This window comes from Myotis yumanensis, unplaced genomic scaffold (assembly GCF_028538775.1).
Source record: "Myotis yumanensis isolate MYYU_CA2020_CCGP unplaced genomic scaffold, mMyoYum1.0.hap1 SCAF_4, whole genome shotgun sequence".
Taxonomy (NCBI): Eukaryota; Metazoa; Chordata; class Mammalia; order Chiroptera; family Vespertilionidae; genus Myotis; species Myotis yumanensis.
In genome coordinates, this window is record NW_027223755.1 from 94,237,584 (window position 1) to 94,263,499 (window position 25,916).

Sequence of the window (25,916 nt, forward strand, 5' to 3'; positions counted from 1 at the left end):
TCCCTTGAGAAGTTGGGTGGCACTTTAATGTAACTTTCTATTTTTACTTTTCACAAGGCCTTCTGTCATGAAGAAGCTTTGGGCTGTGTGAGAGAGTCTATGGCTAACAGCACCATCATTTTGCCTGGTTCCCCTTCTACATCGCCATAATTAATAATTATTATAATAATGTTATGTAGAGTGTTTTAGCTTCAAATACAAAATATCCTTTAATCCTTGGAATAATTTTGAGTCATATGAGATGATTTTCATTTAACAGATCAAGATGATAAAGTTCCTAGAGGTGATGAGATATAATCAAGGTCACACAAAGACGTTGACCTAATTGTAATGCTTCCAAGCCTAGAAGATAAAGGTTGCAAAGGCTTGGAAGTGTGATGTTGTTCCAACTCTCTCAACAATCTCAGGGAGCAAAGATGTTGATAATAACTAATGGTATTACCACTTCTACAACAATCAGCGTATATCTAGTGTGCCTGGCACATTGTGCTAAATTATTTTTATTTATTAACTAGCTTATTCCTCACAACAAGGCCCCAAAGTAGGTGCTGTTATTATCTTCATTTAACAGAAGAGGAAGTTGAGGTTGAAAGAGGTGAAGTAACAACTTGCCCAGCTCCCATGACTAGCAAGTTGCAGGGGTAGTTCACAAACCCTAACAGTTAACTCCAAACCCACTTGTCATCACCAATTAAACTGTCTCTATTGATGACATACTTCTGATATTAATAGGAATCGCGTTGCATTGAGCATATTCCTAGTTGTAAATCTCTTCTCTTGCTAGAAGTTTGATGAGCAAGATGAACATAGGCAATAAAAGAAACATTGGAGCAATTGCCTTGATAAATAATCAGACTGTAAAGCTGCCATCATAGAAAAAAATAGTTATTTTCTACTTTAATCAAAATGTTTGGATAGTTGCCATTCTTCCTAAGGAAGGGGGTTGCTGTTACTTAAGTAGATTCAGTTCCAGACCTTCCAATTTTGATGTGTTTCTTAACCAGTTGAGTCCTGGTTCCCCAACTTGTATTTTGCTGTCAGCTTCAGCTTCTTCAGCGTGCCCTATTCCAATCTGCATAGTCAATAGGATGCAAATAAATGGAAACATATGCATCGCCCTGCTTGTGGGAAATGTCGCTGTTGGCGGTGTGTGCCCCTTAGCTGCCTTTGTAGCTCCATGCTTCAGTTTCCAATTGAGGCTCTACATCTCCGGGGGCTGGTTTGACTGCTGCTGCCGATCCAGGTGGTGGAGCTAACATGGAATTAAGGGCAAGTGCATGTCATTGACTTCTCTTTCAGCTTTGGGTCTGAAAGCCCCTTAGGTTCCAGCTCCTTTCACTCCGGGGCCATTTGTACATCTGTGATAAGCTCAGCTTCTACCCCAGCAGATCATAGGCACTGGAAACTGGTTCCAGACATAGTGTATCGGGACATTTTCTCCTGCGCTTTAGTGTGGTGAGAGGGACCCACATAGACTGTGTTGCTTGGAGCCAGATATGACATTGTAGGCAGGTGCAGACCTGTCAGCCACACAGCTGGTTGAGTTAGCTCTACTAGACAGTGTTGGGCAATTTTGTTGTCTGAAATAGACACCAGCGTGGTGGCAGGCCGCCCATTTGCCAAGTGGTGCCCCTGCTAGGCAGGTTTTGGTCTGCCTTTGTTGGTGGTACATCTGCTGGGTTTGCCTGCCAGCATACCGGAAACTGGGAATTCTGTAAAGTTTCATTGTCTTTCTTGGCGTTTCTGACCAGCAGAGAAATACTAAGACTTGCCCTTTGTTAAAATGATGATTTGGCATTTTTGATTCCTGGCTCTACTTCAACCAGAAGAAATTAGTCTCTGATTTTATATTAATATTGGAAGTGCGTCATCTTTTGAGCAAGAATGGTTTTCTACCCCCTCGTGAAAGCCTGGATTCTCAGGAGCCTCTGTTCAACATTGTTTTCTCACACTTGATTCCAGTGCCCTCACCTAATGGAGTTATGTAATTTTTTCCTTCCTTTCTTTTTTCTTTTGAAAATCAGCAACAAGTAGAAAGAACTCCTGTGGATGACGTACATTATTCTTTCCAAAGAAGAGATGGGAAAAACGTTTTCCTAAACTTCAAGCCCACACAATAGGACCTGCCTTCTCCATTTTAAGCAGCTTGAAAGCCTTTGAGGACTGAGTTGGAGAATGCCAAACGTGACCTCCTAGTTAAAGGCAAAAGCTAAGAAAAGGGACCGTGTACATCAAATAGCTCCTACCAAGGGGCGTTTTTATGAGTGAAGTGCAAATGAAGGGTAGAATAGGCTTCATTCCAGGACACAAGACCCAATTTCTGAAACATGTGAACACTCTTGAAATTGATTGTGTTAGCGGCTTAAGTGCAGAGCCGTTGAGGTATGAAATGGGATAACTTATGTTACACACCCAGCACTTCGCTTAACATATGTTGGACTCCCAATTTAATATTATTATTAATCATTCATATATAGAAGGGAGATGTAAGAAACTTATTTCAATTACTTCTTTGACAAGAAATACAAGATTGTGTAACTCATTGTAAGGAATGCCTGTAAATCTTTACAAAGGTCCCTGGGATGGGATTTTATTCTGAAAACATTCTGAAAATTCTGGATTCTGATTGGAGAGAAGAGAGAAGAATCTGCCAGTGTCTCATATATGTCTGGGGTGACACAAGGGCCATGTTCAGAGTTTAAAGGTTTGCCATCTGGAAATAGGAGTAGAATTAGTCTCCTTTGTTGCAATGGAGAACTAGAGCCAGTGGGTTGGCGATCCTGGGAAATAATTTGGACTCAGTAGAAGGAGTCTTTGCTAAGCACTTAGAGCTCTCAATGAAGCGGCTCTCTTAACTCAGATACTGAACATCTCCCATCAGATGGGCAGCTGTCTGTCAGGAAGGGGTTCTGCAGTGTGTGGTGAGGGTCAAGTGTGGTAGGAGGTAGTTCTGTCAATTTAGATGAATAACCTTAAAACCCTCTATGTGGAGACCGTTCAGGCCTATTGATTTCTCTGTCTTAGAATATTACCATTCACATCTGCTGAATAGCACAGCTGTTACTGCCCTTTCGATACGGGATTCCACAACATTTGTTCCTTGGCCCAGATCCCTCCTCCTTTAATTGTGCCCATTAATAACATGATAACTAATGATTATTTTTCAGTTACTCTGTTCCAGGCTCTTCACAAAGTGCTTTGTGTGCATTGCTCTTTTAATATTCACAGCAGCCCTATGAGATGAGGATTTTTTATTGAGGCATAATAATGCGGTTATTATGTTGTACCTGTACTGAGATACAACATAATGATTCGGTATTTGTATATTCTGTGAAATGATCACCACAATAAGTCCAGTTAGCATCTAGATACATTTTTTTCTTGTGATGAGATTTTTTAGGATTTACTCTTTTAGCAACTTTCCTATTTACATCAGCGTATTATAAACTGTAGTTACCAGGCTGTACATTACACCCTATAACTTATTTATTTTATAACTAAAATTTTGTACCTTTTGACCACATTCACTCATTTCATTCACCCCTCCACCTCCCCTCCCCACCTCAGGAAACAACCAATCTGTTCTCGGTATCTATGAGCTTGGTTATGTTTTTCTTGCTGTTATTGTTTGTTTTTGTTTTTAGTTCCACATATAAGTGAAGTCACACAATATTTGTCTTTCTCTGTCTGACTTATTTCACTTAGCATGATACTCTCAAGGTCCATCCATGTTGTTCCAAATAGAAGGATTTTATTTTTTTTGTGGCTGAAAAATATGTGTATCTAACATTTTCTTTATTCATTCATCTGTGGAAGGACACTTAGGTTGTTTCACGTTTTGATCACTGTGAATGATGCCACATCATGGGGGTGCAGCTATCTCTTCGAGATCCTCTGTTCATTTCCTTTGGATGCTTACCCCATAGTGAATGGCTGCACCACTTCACATTCCCACCAACAGTGCACCTGGGTTCCCTTTTCTCCACATCCTCGCCAACACTTGTTATCTCTTCTTTTTATAATAGCTGTTCTGACAGGTGTGAGATGATAGCTCATTGTTGTTTTGATTTGCTTTTTCCTGATGATTGGTGATGTTGAGCACTTGTTCATGTACCTGTTGGCCATTTGTATGTCTTCTTCTTCTTTTTTAACTTATTTTATTTTTTATTCTTTATTCATTAAGGTATTACATATGTGTCCTTATTCCCCCATTGACCACCCCCCACTCATGCCCTCACCACATATAAGCCTAACCAATGGACACAGACAACAGGGGGGTGAGGGCCATTTGTATGTCTTCTATGGCAAAAGTTCTATTCAAGTCCTTTGCCCATTTGAGTTGTAAGTTTCTTACATATTTTGGATATTAGTCCCTTTATCTGATACATGGTTTTCAAAGATTTTTCTCCCATTCCAACAGTTGTTGCTTTATGTTGTTAAACCATTTATATTGCCATGCATGTTTAATGTAGTCTCACTTGTTAATTTTGCTTTCCTTTCTTGTGTTTATGGTGTCAGGCTCACCTTTCTGCCAGAGATGGTGTAGAAGTGATTCTTGGATAAAAGGACACTCTGGGATCCCTGAAAAATCTAATCTCTCAGTTTAAGCTACTTTTTATATAATTTGATTCAACTCATTTTCTATTCAGCCATCTACTTACTTTCTTCATTACTTTTTTTAAAACAAAGTTTTAGAAATACATATAACATAAAATTTGGCATTTAACCATTTAAAACTGTCCAACTTGGTGGCAGTAAGTATGTTCACAATGGATAATCATCAACACTCTCTAGTTCCATGACTTTTCCATCACTCTTAACAATTACATATCCCCAAAATGAAAAAGAGGTATGCAAGCAAAAACTTATATAGGGATGTTCATAGCAGTACCACCCACAATAACTAAAAGGTATAAATAACACAAATGTCCATCACCAGATATGTAGATACATTCCTATGGTCCATCCATGCAATGGAATATTATTCAGACATAAAGGAATAAAATGTTGATACATGCCCAACATAGATGAACCCCGAAAACATTACGTTAAGTGAAAGAAGCCAGGCACAAACCCCCACATATTGTATGATTCCACTTATATGAAATATGTTCATTGCTTTTTGTTGTATCTGTAAACCCCTCTGTGACATTTGTCACATAGTACTTTTTATTTACTGGTTTACTTTTTTAGAGATATAAAATTCCACCATAGTTTCTTCCTAGCAATGATATCTATGAAGTAATGGGTTTACTAGCTCCATTTTTCAAATATACATTAAATTAAACAAATTTAATTCTAAAGATAAAGTCAACCCATGCACCATTCCAATGCATCTATCTGTGCACCACCTGAAGTATGCTGATGACATTTGGGAAAGCAGTCTTTTGGTTCCTCTTGGCAATCAATTCTTTTTTTAAAAAATATTTTTATTGATTTCAGAGAGGAAGGGAGACGGAGAGAGAGATAGGCACATCAATGATGAGAGAGAATCATTGATCGGCTGCCTCCTGCACACACCCTACTGGGGGTCAAGCTTGAAACCTGGGCATGTGCCCTTGACTGGAATAAAACCTGGGACCCTTCAGTCCGCAGGCCGATGCTCTATCCACTGAGCCAAACCAGCTAGGGCTCAATTCCTTTTTTAATATGATGCACACAGTTCCTAGATATAAGTTATCCAATATGGCAGCTACTAGCCATATGTGGCTATTTCAATTTAAATTATTTAAAATATAATGAAATTGAAAATTCAGCTCCTCAGCCACACTCTCCACATTTCAAGGGCTCAGTAGCCACAGGTAATGGGCGGCTCTCCTATTGGGCATCGCAAAGATGGGCTGCCACGTCAGGTATCAGATGTATTACATTTCCATCCTGGGGGAAAGGGCTATTGGGCAGCGCTGGCTGGAACTGGCTTCCATTCTTCCTGTTACACTGGGAAGTGCCGCATTTCCCAGGTCCCGTGTCAGGTCAGCCTCTGCCTCGCGCCTCACTTCCCATCACTTGTTCCTGGCTGACCATTCATCTCCCCGCCAGCTTGGAAACTGACCTACTTTCCCAATGTCGCCATGGAGGGCGTGGAGCCAGGCCACAGCGTGGGCCCTGCTCTCGCTGCTCCCCTTCCTGCTTGCTGCTGACCAGCGCTGGACTCGCTCCATCTTGTCACTCTCGCTCCCATCCCACTGACGAGGATCGCCTCCCACATCGCCCTCTCCAGCTTTCCTGAAGGGCCCTGCTCAGCTTCAAACTCCATTTTGTTCTGTTATGTAAGTGTGAGAAGACACCAGCCTCCCTTCTCCACACTTCTCTCTCCAGCCTCTGGTCCCTCCTTCTCTGCCTTCCCCAGGCTTTTCCTTCTCCTTAACGTTGCTTCCTTCTTTATTTCTTTCTACTCTTTTGTTTTCTCTTTTCCTTCTTACTTTTTTACAGTCATTTCCCTGTCATTGTAAAAATAACTATTTTTTAAATTGATTTCAGAAAGAGGGAGAGAGAGAAACATCAATGTGAGAGAGAGACATCCATCGGTTGCCTCCCACATGTGTCCTGACCGGGGATCAAACCCACCACCTATCGATGCACGGGATGACAGCCACACTGGCCAGGGCTAAAATGAACTCTTTAAAGCTATTTGGAGCCCTAGATGGTTTGGCTCAGTGGATAGAGCGTCGGTCTGTGGACTCAAGGGTCCCAGGTTTGATTCCGGTCAAGGGCATATGCCCAGGTTGCAGGCTTGATCCCTAGTAGGGGGCATGCAGAAGGCAGCCAATCAATGATTCTCTCTCATCATTGATGTGTCCATCTCTCTCTTCCTCTCCCTTCCTCTCTGAAATCAATAAAAATATATTTTTTAAAAAAGCTATTTGGAAAACAAGTAGGAAGAGGAGCTAAAGAAAATCAAAACCTATATTCTTTCTATCATTTATACAAAGAAAAAACCCAAACCTTCCTTGATCTCTCAGTTCTTCTTTGCTTGTTCAGAGGTAAACACAGCATTTTCTTCTCCACCAAGACAGTGGCCTAGCAATTATGGGCAACTATATGACTCTCAGGGCAGGGAGTGGGGCTGCAAAGCTGAGTCTTTGGGGACACATTTCCACCCCAGAAATCTGTGGCAGGACATGAAACGTTGTTACTGCTGGATGTACATAGGATGCCAGGTTCCACTGTGAGACTGGGCAGCGTCCAGGCTGCTGCTTTGGCCAGGATGTATTTGCTCTGTCCTGATGGTCCTGAGGTGCCGTCCAGCACACCGGGGCAGTGTCCACGCTGCATAGGATTCCAGCTCTGGCCAGATGAAAACCTGCTCCTGTGCATTTAGCAAATGGTCACTGATCACCTGCCATATGCTGGATGCGGTGCTCGGGGTGCGGGCCATGTGGCGACAACTCAGACACGGTCCCTGTTCCCCCAGAGTTTACCCTCTAGCAAAGGAAATGGTGTGTGTGTGTGTGTGTGTGTGTGTGTGTGTGTGAGAGAGAGAGAGAGAGAGAGAGAGAGAGGGAGGGAAAGGAAGAGAGAGAGACTCTATAATAACAAGGTGGAATGGGAGATGCAGAGGAAGTGATGGGGCTTCTGAGGAGGGAGTGAGACCTTTGGGAAGAGGTGAACTCTGTGCTTAGTTTTGGAAGGTCTGAATGTGTGACTATTTAGGGGAGAAAAGTATTTTACATTAATTAAGATATTTGTGATTTTAAGCAATAGAAAACCATTTCTCATTAACTTAAGCAAAAACAAAAGAATTTATTCGTCCATTCAACTGGAAAGGTTGGGGGTGTGCCTGTTATCTGGCACATCTAGATCCAGCCTCAAATGATATCTTCAGTTCTCTCTCCCTCTCTCTTTCTTTCTCCCTCCTATGTTCCTCTCCATTATGGCTCATTGTCCCCACCTCACACCATGAGATAGGAAAGCGTCATCCAAAATAGGTCAGAATTCACCAACTTTTATCACTGTATTGCCTTGGGTCAAGAGAGATAGTTATCTCCTTTAGCTGCAAGAGAACATTCTCAGAGAAGAAATCTGATTGGATCAGCCTGAGTCCTTTGTCCACCCCTGAAGGAATCACTGTGGCCAGAGGCACTCCTATTGGCCAGGAAGGTGGAGGATCTATTACCAGGAAATGAAAGCAGCCAGAAATAACGGTGATTACTGCTTTCCCAGTGGGAAAAAAGTATAGGAGCAAAAGCCAGGAAGTGGGATATTATAAGGCTTTAGCAGGAGACCATGAAATGCTTGGGTTTTCTCCAAAGCGGGATACATAAAGAACAGTTGTGGTAAGTAAGGGTGGAAGTTAAAATTGGCTAAGGAGTGTGGATTTTTATCTCTGGACAATAGGGAGTCATTTAAGGCTTTGGAGCAGAATTCTACATAATCAGCACTAACAGTTTAAGATCCTTTACCTGGAAGGTGCATTTATTAATATGAAGGATGATATATAAGGAATGTGGAGACTAGGTACGATATAATAGTCCAGGTAGGAACAAAGTGAATATTACTTAAGTTATCTTGGCAGTAAGTGACATAAATGAACTCTGATTAGCTTAATTTAAACAAAAGGAGGTAGTGAAGAGGGAACGATAGAAAATATATTGGGACTATCAGAGGATCTTTAAAAATCAAAGGAGAAGTTGAGCAGCCAAGGTTTGGAAAGGTCAGAAGGCGAGGCACCATTCATTGGTGGGGTCAAGTTACTATCTATCACCTTGGTCCAGATCCCAAAACTTGTGGTCTCTGTCTCACCCATCAAGTTTCAAAATTCCAGGAGAGAGAATCTGATGGACCTAGCTTGGAACAGGTGCACCCCTCCCCCACCAGATCTGTTGTTTTTTTTTTTATGGCGGGGAGGGGGGATGGTGGGAAGCCTAGATGTTCAGGTGTATGTAGTGGGGAGGGCTTTTCCAAAGAAGAGGGCTTTTTGTATGTCAGTAAGCCACCCACAAGGGATGCAATCATAGAAGAAAGCCTGCATTTTTGTTAGAGGAAGAAACACAGATATTCTTAAGTTTGAATAGAAATCAGATTTCAAAGAAGTGACCAGTAGGTTTGTTTTATTTCATTTAGAGTAGTGTTTTTAAGTGACTTTCAATGAATGCCTCTAGCTGGTGTTTTTCCCACTGTCTGTAATCTTGCGTCTGGCCCGTTTCACTCATGGATGTTACCTTCTCTGTCTGGGAAAGCATGAGAGTTTTTTATTCCGCCTGAGAACTCAACTTGGTGCTTATCCTTAAGGTAGAAATGGAGTAACGGAAAACTAACCAGTTTTCTGATGGATTAGGTCCCCCTGCTAATGATTCTATAGCATCAGGGGCTTTCGTTGCAAATATATTTTCATTTATTGTAATTATTTATATGTTTGTAATTATTTCCTGATAATAACTGTTTCCCCTTAAACTCTAAATGACTTTAGGGAAAGGACCACAACTACTCAATTAATATTTGTTTGAACTGATGTGTTTGTTAAGAAATGGACTTGAAGCCTTTTTGCAGATGTACTTTTGAGATGTTGCTTAGTGGACCAAACTCTTAATTTATGGTTCTGGTTTTAGCATTGAGTGTTCCATGTTTCAGGAAACCCCCCAGTTCCAGGAAAACCAGGATAATTGTTCACACTACTTATGGATCTCAATGAAGAAATGTATCGTTATAGGCCCTCATCTAACTCTTAGCACTACCACCATGAAACTATGTGGTTGCTATGCACTGAATGTTTGTGCCCCCCCCCCCCCAATTTACATATTGAAACTATAATCTCCAATGTGATGTTATTTGGAGATAGGGCCTTTGGACGGTAATTAGGGTTAGATGAGGTCAGGAGGATGGGGCCCCTATGTTGGGATTAGTGTCCTTATAAGAAGAGGAAGAGATATGAGATCTATCTCTTTAACCATGTGAGCTCACAACAGTAAGAGACTGTTTGTAAACCAGGAAGTGGGCTCTCACCAGAACTCAAATCTGCCAGGCCTTGATCTTGGACTTCCAGCCTCTAGAACTGTGAGAGAGAAATACTTGTTGTTTAAGCCACCCAGTCTATGGTAGTTGGTAGCAGCCAGAACTGACTTATGCCCACTGACACAGGAGTGAGCCGAATCTCAGAGGACTTGGGTGATTTGTTTAAGGGTATAGTGCCAATAATAATGGAGTTAAAACTCAACTTCAACTTGTCTATCTTTAAATCTGCTCTTCTCTCTACTCTGTTCCCAGAGTTCAAAGTACTAGGTTAGGAACTCTTGTCCTCAAGGAGTTTATAATCTAGCAAAAGTGATAAAGTTGTGCAGGGTATGAATAATACAAGTCTAGAAGTCTCCCTTTGCATCGTATTCATCAAAGATTTATGTTTTATATTCACAACTCTGAAAGTATCTGGTTGTATTTAGCAGGGTCCTCCACAGAAACAGAGCTAATAAGATACATAGATATAGATTAGATATAGATATAGATATAGATATAGATATAGAGATTTATTATGAAGGATTGGCTCACATGATTATGGGGAATGAGGAGTCCCTCGATCTGACATCTTCAAGCTGGAGATGTAGATCTAGTCCAAACCTGAAGGCCTGAGAACCAGGGCCAGTGGTGTAAGTCCCAGTCCAAGTCCAAAAGCCAGAGAACCAGGAGCAATGATGTCAAGGCCAGGAGCAAATGGACATCTGAGCTCAAGCAGAGAAAACAAATTCCTTTTTTCTCTGCCTTCTGTTCTATTTGGATCCTCAAGTGATCAGATGGTGCTCACCCACATTGATTAGAATTATCTTCTTTTTTTAAAAAAATCCTCACTAGATGATTTTTTAAAATTGATTTTAGAGAGAGAAGGGGGAGATAATGAAGACTTGTTGGAAGGGGGAGAAAGAGAAACATCAATGTGAGAGCGAAACATCAATCAGTTGCCTCCCATACTCACCCTGATAGGGAATCAAACCCACAACTTAGGTATATGCCTTGACCAGGAATTGAACCCACACCTTTTGGTGTATGGGATGATGCCCCTGCCAACTGAGCCTCCTGACCAGAGTGAGTTATCTTCTTTACTCACACTACCAATTCAAACACTAATCTCTTCCAGACACTCTCACTGACACACCCAGAAATAACGTTTTACAAGCTATCCAGGCATCCCTTAGCCCAATCACATAAAATTCACCACCACAAAGGTCTTCAAAAAAAGGTGCTTTTAAAAATACTCTCCAACTGGATAGGACTATACATGAACAATGAAGGTGTATTCTAAGAGAGGAGCATACCGCATACAGTGTAGAGGCTGAGAATTGGGAGAGAACATATCTGATTTGGAGGAATTGGGTAAGACTTGGTGGGCAGGCTTTGAAATGATCATGAGAGGTGGCCAATAAGCATGATGTAGATCAGGGGTGGGGAACCTTTTTTCTGCAAGTGCCATTTGGGTAGTTACAACATCATTTGCTGGCCATACAGAATTATCAACTTAAAACTTAGCCTGCCTTATTTGGTCAAACATGTAATTAACTCACTCCTAATGCCTTGGCAGGGCCAGACAAATGATTTCTGGGGCCTTCATTCCCCACCCCTGATGAAGAGGATGGAAAGGATTTATATCTACAGAACATAATGTACACAAACACACGTGGCCTGGCTTGTCATCCCCACTCAGTCCTGTGTTTGGTGTTAAGTGGGCAAAACGTAGTCCTGAGGTGAAGATTAATGAATTGCGTTTCAAATTGAGTCAATAAATGTTGAGCATGCTGTGCCCGACAGCATGGTGTTAGAGAAATATGAACGACTAAAGCCAAGATCTGATCTTTGCTTCTGGTGAGACCAAATGTGTGGATGGGAAATCCTTAGAAGAACAGTGGGGGATGACGTATTGCTAAGGACTATAACATGAGGTATGGATTAAAAGGTAAGATTATCAGGAAACGCCATGTGGCAGAAATGGAGCTTGAAATTAGACTTGCCAAAATAAAATGAGGATTGGGTTTAGATTGAACATAATGAGGAGGGAAGGCATTCTCGGTGAGAGGAACAGCATATACCAGGAGACGGGGGTAGGACCAAATATAGGATTATATATTGGGAGGGAGAACAGGAGATAGGATCAAATATTGCAGAGCTGGAAGGAAACAAAGAATATGTAGTGCCATGCCCATAGTTTTCAGAGAAGGTTAACTGAGGTGCAGAGAAGCCAAATAGCTGGCACAGCTTAATTCAAAGTCTTGGAATCCATTTTGGTTCAGATAGTCAATCGACCTCTTAATCCAGCAAGGATTAATGTCGTTTTTAAGTGACACAAAACCGCAAACATAAAAGTGGCTTAAACAAGATAGGCATTGAGTTCTCTTTCCTGCAAAAGAAGTTCGAAGGTGGCCCAGCGCTTGTGTGGTGCTCCATGGTGTCAGGGACCCCGGCTGCTTCTGCCTTGTGACTCTGCCACCTCAGTTGGTGGCTTTGCCGAACAGTGACCGAGATGGCTGTTCAGGCTCTAGCACTCACGTCTGTGCCTCACAGTCAGCAGGAAGGAGGAAGGAGCAGAGAAGGGCCCATTCCCTCCCCATGAGATACTTCCTATAAGTTACACATGTCCTATCTTCTCTCTTCTATTGGACAGAACATAGTCACATGGTCATGCCTAGCTCCAAGGAAGGCTGGTAAATGTAATGTTTATGATAAAAGGCTATGTGCCAGCTAAATATGGGGGTTTCTATTCCTAAGGCAGAAGAGGAGAGAGAGGATATTGATGGACAAAGAAGTGTCTGACACCCTCTGTAGCCTTTGGCACCAACCTCAAATCCTCTGAGCCTTTGTTCTTTCTCTGTAAAATGGAAAAGTCCATACTTAGGGTGAAAAAGTTCATGAACATATGGAAAATATCTGGTACAACACTTCTTAGGTGCCAAATACATTTTAGTCCCTTTCTTTAAGAAGTTGCTATTAGTCACATATACAGGGAAGTGAGACAAGATCCTACATCTCCTTATCTGAAGACCAGAATCCCTCCTGTGCATCAGCATGGGGGGCTAGTTTCTTAATTGTTTTCTGGCTTATTTGTTTAAATAACTGATACAAGCAGATTTTTCCCAAATAGTAACTTAAAGGAATTCCAATATATTAAAGATTCAAGCAGAGGTGGAAATCTTAGAAGCCTAGTGCCTTCACCCCAACATCTCCTCTGTCTTCGAGTTACCTCATCAGATCCCCAGTGATCCATGGAGCACAGACTGATACCCAGTGGATGGAGGGATAAGGTAGGACTCATTGGCAGAGGGCAAGAGAACATGACAAAGAACGGAGACTTTTTATCCCTTCAGTCTACAGGCATTGAACATCTCCTCTTCACCAGGCACTGTTCCAGGTTCTGGAATGTTGATACAGCCGAGAACAAAATAGACAATTGCCCTGTTCTCCTGGGGCCTATATTCCAGGGTAGGATGCCCAGAAATGCTTGTATAAAATCACACCTTGAATTGACCCATATCTTCTCATTCTATACATTATTGGGGGGTAGGGAGGCAACATTTATGCACAACTGCCTGTTTGTGATCCCAAATAATTTGGAAGCATAGACGCAGGTGAGTTCACAGGAACTGCTCTTCACATTACCTCATTTTTTTGGCTCTCTTGGAATAGATGCTCATTACAAGGATGGTTCCATTGATCTCAGTTCCAAACGATTAGATGAGGCAGGTGTTAGAGGTGAATGGTGATATATTTGGAGCTATTTAGAGAGTGTTATAAAATACTATCCAGAACTTCAAGATTGTCCAGATCCCCAACCAGGTTCCTGAAAGAACCACACACATAAGGAACGAGAGGAGAGTGAGGTTCTGAGAACCACTTTAGTAATGGACACTCGGGCTTCCAATAACTCCTGATGAGGTAGAATTAGGACATGCATCTTAGACCCTACTTTATATGTCCTGCTCCCCGTGTAAACCTTTGGCCACATGGTTCCGGTGTGCTGTCTGCTGGGGGAGGGCCGGGAGGGGAAAGGGTCATATTTACAGAGTAAGCTTTTTCCTAACTTACTACAAGTTTCAGACTTAGAAGTTGTATTACAAAAGACAGCATGTGGAACATGTCCCCAAAAGTCACCTTTGTCTGAGGTGTGCTCACCAAATAGAGACAAGAAACCAGGAGAGGTGCAGGGCAGGCTGGCACCGAGTCACCACCCTTGCGCCATAGCCTGGTCTGGGGGTACTGAGGGCTCTGAGCTATCAGATTAGCTCCTCCTCTTTCCTAGGGGGCTCATTGTCTCCCTTGGGGGACTGGAATCAGCAGCCACAACAACCCTCCAACATCTAAAAGAAAGCCTTTAATCTCAAATTTTAGGAGGAGAAAAGATAATTATGTAAAACCATGGCAACTGCTACCATCATTTGTTATGTGACAAACACTTTGCCGGCCACATTACATACCTTATCTCATTAAATGCCATCTAATTTATCCCTATAATTACACAGTGATGTGGCTATTATAACCTCACTTTTACAGAAGAGGAAACGGATGCTCTGAGAACTTATACTTGCCTGAGATTGAAAGCCACAGAGCTGAAGTCTCACCCAGGCTCTCAGATTCCAGAGCCAACATCTTGCAGAGTTGCCTGTCTGAAGTTGCTGCACAGGAAATAAGCATTGGATGAGCAATTTCCTGGAGGCCTCTGTCTGCTCATTCATTTAGTCAACAAATACTTTTCAGAGCTTCTTGCAAGATACACATTCTCTAAGGTGTTTTAGAATCGCAGCGATCAAACAAGGATCCCTGCCTTATGGATCATACCATCTCCTGTTCGAATTATTTTTAAAAAATTCAGTATTGCTCAGCCAGGACAATTAACATTATTTTGTATTGCTCAGTATTGCTCAGCCAGGACAATGAACATTATTTTGTTTTCCTTGGCCACAGTAAGGTTGGAGTTGAAAGAATAAATACTCCCCTCTTTTTTTAAGCCCAGTTCTTTCTTTTTCTTTATGATGCTGTTCCTGGGTCTGTTTTGGATGACGCTGGGCTAGAAAATGCAGGTCTGTGTGTTCAAGTTATTACATTTCTATCCTGACATTTAAGTCTCAGCTCTGTGGTCATGCCTTCAATAATTGTTCAGAAGAAATGGGAAACCACCAAGGAGTATAAGAAATTGAGCCCTGGGCAAAACGGAAAGTGCATTCATTCAGAAACTTGCTGAAAAGAAATGTGCAAGGGTGTGTCTGGGGAAGGGGCAGTGGAAGAGTTGGGAACTGAAGGGTGATAGCTCCATGAATCTGTTCTAAAGAGAGGGGAGGGTTCATGTCCATAAGGGAATGCAGATGCAAGGGTGCTAAGTGAGACAGCAAAGGCAAGGGGATTTCAAACCTACAAGAGAAAACTGGGAAGAGCAAACCCGTGGGAAAAAATGATAGTGTCTTGAGAACTTAAAAGAGGTTAAGAAACCAGTGACTCTTTTGGAAAAAAACAACAACACCAAACCAACACAAAAAACACACATGTAAATTAAATGACAAAAGAAAAATGGTGACACCCAAAGCACTTCAAAGAGGTATTTAAGGGATAGTGTGATTTGGGAAAAGGCCCCGGGGAATGTGGCAAATGGCAAAGCAGATGGAAAATTAACCTAAAATTGAGAAACACTAAATGGGTTATGGTGGCATTTATGAAACAGTAAGAGAATTAAAGTCTGAAGGGAAATGGCGAATAATAAATATGTCTAGAGAACATTCCAAATAATCAGATTTTGGAAGTTAAAGGAGACTTACCACTGTAAGGCAAAAGAGAGAAAATAGAAATCTGGAGGAATGAGACATCTTAAGTAAAGTTGAAGGAGCTGGTGGGGCCCATATGCAGTTGGCTATTGATGAAAGGACAGAGGGACCCTGGACATGAGTGTACTGAGGGGCAGTGGTAAGCACGGTTTTAGAAAGATCGGCTTGCATTTGGGGTGGAGTGTTCGAAAACATGGCAAGGTAAAAAAAACAGTAAAAAAATGCACTGAAAATTTATCTAAATGTTAGCTGCTATTTATTAGGCAACAGCTGCGTACTAGGCAGTGTGCTGAGTGTTTTACATGCACTATCGCTAATCCCACTCCAAATCTGGGAGGTAGGTATGTGTTATATTAAACCACATGAAATGTCATGGCTAGTTCATATGGTTTAACCCAGTGGTCGGCAAACTGCGGCTCTCGAGCCACATGCGGCTCTTTGGCTCCTTGAGTGTGGCTCTTCCTAAGCCTTAGGAGTACCCTAATTAAGTTAATAACAATGTACCCACTTATATAGTTTAAGTTTAAAAAATTTGGCTCTCAAAAGAAATTTCAATCATTGTACTGTTGATATTTGGCTATGTTGACTAATGAGTTTGCCGACCATTGGTTTAACCTGATCTGTTTTTACAAAGAAGGAAATGGAAGCTAGGAGGATGTTAAATACACTGTCCAAAATGACGTATCTGGGCAGTGGTAGAGCCAGTTTGTCATCCACGATGTAGAAATAGCAGTTCATTCTTTCATCCATCCTGAGTATGTTCATTCAGCACCAGCTATGTGCCAGACACTCTATCTACAGCACTAACCAGGGCAGATGCAGTCACTGCCTTCATGATGCATCCTGTCTATTGGTTTCATAAGAACCATACTCACCAAAGCCAGTCTAGAGCAGCTGTCCAATAGACAGATCCCGAGAGCCACAAGTCATCTTAAAGTTTCTGGCAGCACTTTAAACAAGTAAAAGCTAATTTTAGTAATAGATTTTATTGTACCCAATAGGTCTAAACTATTTGACATGAAATCAATATCAAATTACTCAAAAACTCTTTTACACAATTTTTTAATACAAAGTCTTCCAAGTCTCGTGTGTATTGTGCCCTTATGGCACATCTCTATTCAGACTAACAATGTTTTCAAGTGCTCAGTAGTTGGTGGCTACCAAATTAGACAGTGCAGTTCTAGACAGAACATGACATTCTGGCCCAAATTTTAGTAGTCATAATTACACAGGAAAAATGACCTACCTGTTTCTCAGTGTTCTTTCTGAACCCCGCACACAACATCATAGGGCATGAATTGCAAGCAAGTAATGTTTCCTTCACTTGGACTTTAGCTTCATAACCCTAAGACTAGACACCAAAGGAAACTTGTATGTAAGTCATATACAGGGTGGGCAAAAGTAGGTATGCAAGACACAGAGTTTATTCTTGTATTATTAGTTATTAATTATCTTATTTTCCATACAAACAACTGTAAACCTACTTTTGCCCCAACCTGTAGGTTTGCACACTTTTTGGTTTAGTGTTGGGTATATCACTAACAATAAAACACAACTTGACTCTTTACCATCAATGGGTGATGATGACATAGAAGTGGACCCTTTGCAAACCATCAGAGCCCCCCTTTTACATTTTCCCAGTGTACTTTCATGTATTTATTGCTCCTGATAGAAATTTTAAAAGTGTAATTTGAAGCTTAGCAGCAGCCAGAATTTCTCATTTTTTTATCTGGTCACTAAATATTTATTATCAATTTTTGAGAAGTAAACAAACCAGTGATAAAACTTTATTGTTTAATACAAGTGCCCAGCAGGTGTTAATGGGAACTAAGCAATGGGGTGTGCAATGATATTTCCCTAGTAAAGAATTTTGCTCTGGAACAAGTTTAAATGGGAAGAAAGCCCAAGGAAATATGGATTGTCCTTCCTAGAAATTGGATGGGGGAATTGAAGGTAATAGGTACTTGCTCCCTGCCAACTTTATAATGAAATTACCATTCAGCAAAAATCTGTGTTAGAGTTGTTGTTTTTTTCCTCCCAAGGGACTGAAGGTCCTAATAAAAAAGAAAGAGAAGGAAGAAGACAATATTAACACTGAGTATATGGACTCATTGATCCAGAATATTGAATTTTAAAGGAACAGAGAAAAATCTGAAGCATAAGAATTTCCATATAATCATTCCCATAAAATCTGAAGAAGAGTGATTGCATCTAAATAATCACCCTGCTAATTCCATCTAATTGCACTACAAATGGGAGAAAAGGGAATGAGTGGAGGAAACAGAGATGGGGAATTAAAGAAGAAGGGGGTTTAAGTAAATTCAACTGGGTACCTGGGTACTCAACAGCACATGCTGGCTCCTTGGTTAAAGTGGTGACTGTGACCTTTAGTTCATACAACATAGCCCTGTGGATGACTCTCTCCAAGACTCATGTCTAAGTCAAACCGAAAACATTTGTTCTCTGGTCTGCCTTTTCCAAACAGGTAACATATGGAGTATTTCCAAACCTCTTGATAATCAAAAGTTTTTCCGTTTCGCCCAAATCTAGGGCATTAGGTATATCCAACCTGAACTCTATTTATCTCAAAGTGTTGGATAAGCAACACCTGGATTGGAGCTCATTGATTCAATTAAAATAAAAATAAAATTTAGTGAATTAGCTGGCCTAACTATGAGTTTGAGAGCAGCTACAAAGTGGCTTGTAATAGATTTTCTCTAGTCCAGGTAAGGGACACTGGTGGTCTTCCTCTGAGTCTTTATGTTGAAATTTCATGAACAGAGTTCCATCCTGTTCCATGGTTCTGTGGCCTTTGAAAGGACACCGGTGGTCTTTGAATATTTATGCTGAAATTCCACGAACAGAGTTCCGTCCTGTTTCCTGGTTCTATGCCTTTACTTGGCAGTTTTCTCCATGCGGTGCATCTCCTTTCCCTCCCCTTGCCATTCACCTGGCCAGCCCTTGCTCTTCTTCCCGACACAACCCAAACACCTGCCACTCTGCTTCCTCCTTTCAGCCCGGCCTCCACAATAGAATCGGCCATCTATTCCTTATGTGCTTCACCAGCCTACTTAGTACATATCTCTAATTTTATACTTACTGCTTTTTAAAAAATTGATTTTAGACAGAAGGAGAGAGAAAGTGTGTGTATGTGTGTGTGACAGAGAGAGAGAGAGGTAAGAGAGAGACATCAATCAGTTGCTTTCTGAACACGGTCCAACCAACCCAAAATCTAGGTACAGTGGGGCCTTGACTTACGAGTTTAATTCATTCCGAGACCGAGCTCGTTAAGGAGCTTGTTGACTCAAATTACTCTATCAACTCAATGCAAAAAATCGGCCGAGAGACAGCTGGTATCTCAAAAAACTCGTTAGTCGGGACACTCGTAAGTCAAGGCCCCACTGTGTGTGCCCTGCCTGATCAGGAATTGAGCCCACCACCTTTTGGTGCATAAGATGTTGCTCCAACCAACTGAGCCACACTGGCCAGGGATACTTACTGTTCTTTATTGCAGTCATTTGTTGCAGATATATAGGGTGTTCCTAAAAATGTATACACACTTTGAATGATTATAAAGTTAGTGTTTACTGACATACAGTTCATATTCAAAATTTAAAAGAATCTACAGAAATGAATAATTTTTTTTTGTCAATACCTGTTTTCAAACCAATGGCCATTCTAGTCCAGGCACTGCTGATAACACAAAGCAATGGAGTCACAAATGTCAAGAATCATTGCATTTGGCATTTGTGTGCCCTTAATTTGTCAACTGTTTCCAGTTTTGTATTGTAAACTTTATGTTTTATGTATCCCCATAAATTTCCTTTTCAAAGCTTAGTCTGGCTTCACCCATTATTTCAAATCAGTTGAACCTTAAAAGGAATGAAAATTAAGTGAGTTATCAGCTTTGAATAATTATAAAGGCAGTATTTGTACTTCAACTGAGTTTTAAACTTCCAGTAGCATTTTATGATGAACTAGAGGCCCGGTGCATGAATTCATGCAAGAGTGGGGTCCGGCCAGGGGGAGGAGCTGCGGGAGGGCTCCCAAGGCATGTCCGGCCCATCTCGCTCTGAACAGCAGCAAGCTAACCAGTGGTTGGAATGTCTGCTCCCTGGTGGTCAGGGCACATCATAGTGACTGGTCAACTGGTCAATTGTCTGCCTCCTGGTGGTCAGTGCATGTCATAGCCAGTTTTGAGCAGCCTTAGCATATCATTAGTCTATTACACTTTGATTGGTTGAATGAATGACCAAATACTTCACATATTAGGCTTTTATTATATAGGATTTCCTTTGTTCAAAGCTTAGACTGGCTGAAAAGAAAGAAACATCAATTGAGCTATCAGCTGTTAAAGTGTGTATACATGTTTTTGGCACACTCTGTATATTTGCTTATTTTTGTACTACTTTCCTAGCATGGTTCTTGGTATGGGGTGTGATAAATAGTAGGTATTCAAAATGTCTGTTAGATGGGTGGATGAGTGTATTGAGGGATTGATGGTCATGGATGAATGGATGGCACTTCTGGTGATAATCTATCAACACACTCTACCACCAAACATTCATTCCGCTCAATGGTGTGCCAGATAATGTGATAGAGCCAAAAATAACCATGGGGAACAAAACCAAAATAGTTAACTTGGAAATAGCTTAATTTAGACCCCAGTTAGCACTTTGAAAGCTGGCTGATAATGAGGAACTTGACCAAATTCCCAATCCATGCAAATTGTCTTCTCAAGGGTCTCAGTCAGGGAGTGTGAAGTGGAACACTCCTTAAATGTGCTGCCTGGACCGCATCCATTCAGTTCATCACATACAGCCAGGAAGCAGCAAAGGATAAAACGGCGACAACAACAAAAACCCAGCTCTGATTATCGAGATAATGAATGTTTTTTAACTGTAAACAAAAATGTTGAAGTTGTCTTCAAATGCAAAGAAGCATTTTTACTTCTGCTTCTATTGGCAACACATCTGAGTGCATCATACCTCTCCTTAAAACCTTTCATGAATCCCCACACCCTTCTGAACAAAATCCAAACCCTCAGGGTGTCATCCAAGGTCCCTTACGATCTGGCTTCAGAGATTCTCTCCAGACAAATCCCACTGCCCGTCAGCCTTCCTAAGCTAGTCCCTACTTCCTCTCACATATGTCACTCCCTTTGTTGATTTTTTCTTTACTTAAGATTATTCCCCTGCTCAGAATTCTTTTATCCTGACTTTCCTCAATCCATTCACTCCTCATGATTCCCCAAGAATCCTTCCCTAAATCCCTTAGGTTGAGTTAGGGGTCATTCTCCATGTTCTAACAACTTCTCACACTTACTGTCCATCAGTACAAAAGCGACATTCTAGTGCGATTATTGTTTATGTATTTGTGTCACTGATTTATAAGAATGTGGGTAAGAGGGCAGACGGGCACTGTGTTTTTTATTTCTTATCTATAGGACTCACCATAAGGCCTGATACATAATAGACATTCAGTAAATAGTTGTTGAATCAATAAATGTTCTTACTAGAAAATGATCTGAGATGCCTCAAATGTACCAAATAAAATACTGATTACTCTGCTGCTTCTTCTAAAATAGCAGTGCTTTATGCTAAAAACAGTATTTTTGTTAAAAATGGAAAGTATTTGCATAACTTTGGAGACTACAAAGATACACAAAAGAAAATAAAAAGTACCTATAAAATTTCCATGCACAGACAAGCCCTATCTTTATCCTCTTTTCTGCTTGATTAACGTTAAATACAGCACATTTTCCCATGCCATTAACTTATCTTTAAAAACATGATTTTTTAAAATTTATTTAAAATTTGTCTTTATTGATGAAAGTATTACAGATGTTCACCCTTTTTTCCTATCTCCTACACCCCGCACCCCCCCCACCCCCCCATGACCCTTCTAGTGCATTGAATGGATACACAGTCCTTGTTCTTTGACTTTGTCCAGTTTCTTCATCTTGCCATTGGAGAACTGATTCTCCCCACCTCCCCCCCCCCCCCCCCCCCCCCCCCCCCCCCCACACACACACACAACACAGCCAGATCTTCCGCAGCAGGACGGCCTAGGGCAGACAGTTAGGTCGATCTGTCTTTTTGGAATTTTTCTGTAGTCTAGTATTCCTCTTTAATATTTTACGACTTTATCTACTTTTAGTGTCAAAAGAATATAGACCAAGAAAATGCTATGACTTTGAGATACTGTGTCTGTCTGGGAAGTCTTTGAATGCTTCAATCCAACATACTTTATTCATTGAGTGTCTGCTTAGTGGTGTGTTTTTGTGGAAGTCATTGCCAACATTACATTTTTCTCAAGTTGCAAGAAAATGTGAACCTTTGGGGACTCCCAACCCAAAGGCTGGGAGATGAACCCTGCCTTGCCTCCCCATCTGAGTCCACCTTACTGCAGGCGAGGTGGCTTTGAGGAGTGGTGGTGATAAGAGTGTTGTAAGATAGACAGATGCCACCTGCAATGAAAATACCTATGCCAAAAGCTGACTGCAGAGACATTATATAAGAAAGATACTGAGGCGTTGTCCTTAATAACCTATTTCCCTTGCCCTCACATCTAATCCATCACCAAATACCTCCACTTGGTCCTGTTGGTTGCTGCTCCTACTCTCCCTTCTCTTTCTTCAGGGCCACAACAGGACCAAAGCCAACATCAAATCTAACATGGCTAATAAGTACACAGTAACCAAGGCCTCTATATGTACTCTGGTCCCCTTCAGATCCATTCTGTACACAGCCTTCAAGTCATGTGATACAAGGAAAGTCTGATTATATCACCTTCCTAATTAAAACTTTCATTGTCTTCCATTATTTTAAAACCAGATGGAATGCCTTAACATGGCCTGAAAAGCGTTGCATTGTTTGCATTATCTCAGTCACCCCACATCCTGCATTTTCCTGTCTCTCTCAGCTTCATCCTCACAGGTTTACATTCAATCCCTCGTATGCACTACCACAGGGCTTTTGCTCATGATGTTCCCTTTGCCTGAACATGCTTACATCTTTTCTAGTTAATGCTGACTCATCCAGGGCCAGCTGCTCTTCCTTACAGAAGTCTTGTCTGATGACTTGTTTCACTTTCACCTAGCATGCCCACCTTGCCATTGTAATGCTGACATAGATCTGTATTTACTCAATTAATGCCTATACTTTCCCTTAGACCAGTGGTCGGCAAACTCATTAGTCAACAGAGCCAAATATCAACAGTACAATGATTGAAATTTCTTTTGAGAGCCAAATTTTTTAAACTTAAACTATATAGGTAGGTACATTGTTATTAACTTAATTAGGGTACTCCTAAGGCTTAGGAAGAGCCACACTCAAGGGGCCAAAGAGCCGCATGTGGCTCGTGAGCCGCAGTTTGCCGACCACGGCCTTAGACTATAAGCTTCATGAGGAGAGTGATCATGTCTGTTTCCTTATTTATTCCCAGCCAATTAGCCAAGTCATGGCATGTAGCAAATGTTTAATAAATATTAGTTGAATGAATAATGAATGGAGGGGAAATTATGTCTTTGAAGTTGTGGGTCATGTGGTTTATGAGTTTCCTTTAGGGAAGCTTGTTAAAACACGATAGAACATGCTTTCCGATCCTTTTTTAAGGTCATTTGAACAAGGTATATGGATCTGGCAGGACAGAAAGACTCCATTCATGTGCTAATTACAGTCAGTCACTAAAGCCTGTACAGGATTGGGCATTCTGAGAATGAGTATAGGCTCATGGAAAAGCGCCTGGTCAGGGGGCAGTGCTGGCATGGGTACTAATCCTTCCACACATGGAGGCTGCTTGAGATGGGGATGGCGTCCTGAGTGTATGCTTTTTCACTGTTACCCTGATGGTGGCATCCACTCATTGGTTTCACACCTGTCTTCTTCTTCCCTTAAAAACATTGTCTTTCTCTCTTCCTCTTTCTAGATTTATGGTGAATGTGACATGGGACGGCAAAGACCTGTCCTTCACTGAGGAGGGCTACCAGGTGCACCCCAGGCTAGTGGTGATTGTGCTGAACAAGGACCGAGAGTGGGAAAAGGTGAGTGTCCTGTGTGCTGAACGCGAGGGAGGGAAGAGAGCCTGGGAAACCAAGGGCTCGAATTACTTCTTTTCCCAAATCACTTCCCATTGAGCTGCTCCAGGTCCCATCCCAAGCAACTGCCTTTGGAACAAGGCAGCCAAATATTGTAAGATGCAATGTTTGCTTCCTCCGGCTACACTGTTAATTGTGTGCTGCTCTCTCTGCTGGGTCTCAACCCTCAGGAGGAAGGGTCCTTGAAGGACTTAGGATAATTTCAAGGCGGCGAGATTTTGTTCACATCGTTGCAGTAGCAGATGTTGACTCTATAGCAGTGATCACGCCATTTTGCCTAAACCTCATAATTGTGTTTCATGTTGACACATTTAAATATCTGGATGAAACCCCTATATTTTCATTTACTTAGTCTTTTATTTTAAATCAACTAATTTTCAAAATTTAAGTGTGCCGCGTCTATAAAGCATAGGTTGAAAAGGAAGGTTATATTGTTTGTAAAGCACATTTTCTAGTACATACATATTAACTATAAAAAATCACTGTGCATAGAAACAATCATCTCACATACCATCTAAACCACGTCCTGAGCCAGAGAGGGGGGACTTCACAGGGATTTATGGCTGATGTCATGCATACAATGACAATGTCTGTCCTGGTTGCACTCTCTCCTTCCCCCTAATTGAACTCTCAAATTAGTCACCACAATATCATATGAAGAATAAAATAAAAGAGACTGAAAAGGAAGCCTATATTGTTATCTCGTCTTTTTTGACAAGCAATGCATGACCCCACATTACTTCAGCAGCTTTATCTCCAATTTGCTCATCAGATGGAGACCTGAGAGACTAGGGGAGCAGGACGATACCGGGTGTAGTGTGGGTACCATACTATAGTTAACAAGGTCAGAAGAAAATACTGTACAATCATAGCATTGACTTTAGCGGGGTGGGGTAGGTGTTAAGGACAGATTCCCAGAAGGAAATGATGAAACTTTGGAAGACTTTGACTACTACATAGGGCAGCTACAAAACACACATTCCTGCTAGTGCACTTGGAAAATTCACCAACTAGACCAGCCGTGGGCAAACTACGGACCGCGGTCCGGATCCGGCCCGTTTGAAATGAATAAAACTAAAAAAAAAAAAAAAAAGACCGTACCCTTTTATGTAATGATGTTTACTTTGAATTTATATTAGTTCACACAAACACTCCATCCATGATTTTGTTCCGGCCCTCTGGTCCAGTTTAAGAACCCATTGTGGCCCTCGAGTCAAAAAGTTTACCCACCCCTGAACTAGACCAATCCCACATAAGACAAGTTTAATTATATTTTAAAAGATTGAAATAATCCAGAATGCATTTTTTGAACACCACAGCATTAAAATAAAAATTAATTACAAAAATATATCTAGAAAATCAATAGATGTTTGGAAATTAGGGAACACACTTCTAAATAATCCACACATCAAAGAAGAATTCAAAAAGACATTAGAAAGTATTTTTGATGGAATGACAATGAAAATACAACATATCAAAATTGGAACAATAAAGTTGATGATGTGCTAAGAGAGAAATTCATAGCTTTAAATGTTTATAATAAAAAAAGGAAAATGAAAAGTCAATGATTTAAGCTTCTTCATTAAGAAGCTAGAAAAACAAGAGTAAACACTAATGAAGTAGAAGGAAGGAAATAATAAACATAAGAGTAAAAATTGACAAAGTAGAGCACAATATGGAGACATAATCTAACAAAGCCAAAAGTGAGTTCTTTGAAAAGATTAAGAAAATTCATAATTCCTAGCAAGAATGATCATACAAAAAAGGGAAAACATAAGTACTAAAAACCAATACTAAAAATGCAAGAGGGGATATCATCACAGACATTTTATATCCCACAGACATTAAAATTATTTTTTCTTTTTAAAAAATATATATTTATTTCAGAGAGAGAGAAAGAGAGAGAGAGAGAGAGAGAGAGAGAAAGAGAGAAACATCAATGATGAGAAAGAATCATTGATTGGCTGCCTCCTGCACACCCCCTACTGGGATTGAGCCTGCAACCTGGGCATGTGCACTTACTGGGAATTGAACCCTGACATCCTTGTTCATAGGTCAATGGTCAACCACTGAGCAACACTGGTCAGGCA

The 25,916-nt window shown here is 41.0% G+C and overlaps 1 protein-coding gene across 2 annotated transcripts in view; it reads left to right on the top strand.

Moving 5' to 3' along the window:
• Window positions 1-25,916, top strand: part of GRIN2A (glutamate ionotropic receptor NMDA type subunit 2A) — a 392,774-nt gene that overhangs the window by 245,320 nt on the left and 121,538 nt on the right. For both annotated transcript variants that reach the window (XM_070412996.1, XM_070412997.1), the window contains one exon: window positions 23,658-23,772. In XM_070412996.1, the coding sequence (XP_070269097.1) occupies window positions 23,658-23,772 (115 nt within the window). The remainder of the gene's footprint in view (window positions 1-23,657; window positions 23,773-25,916) is intronic.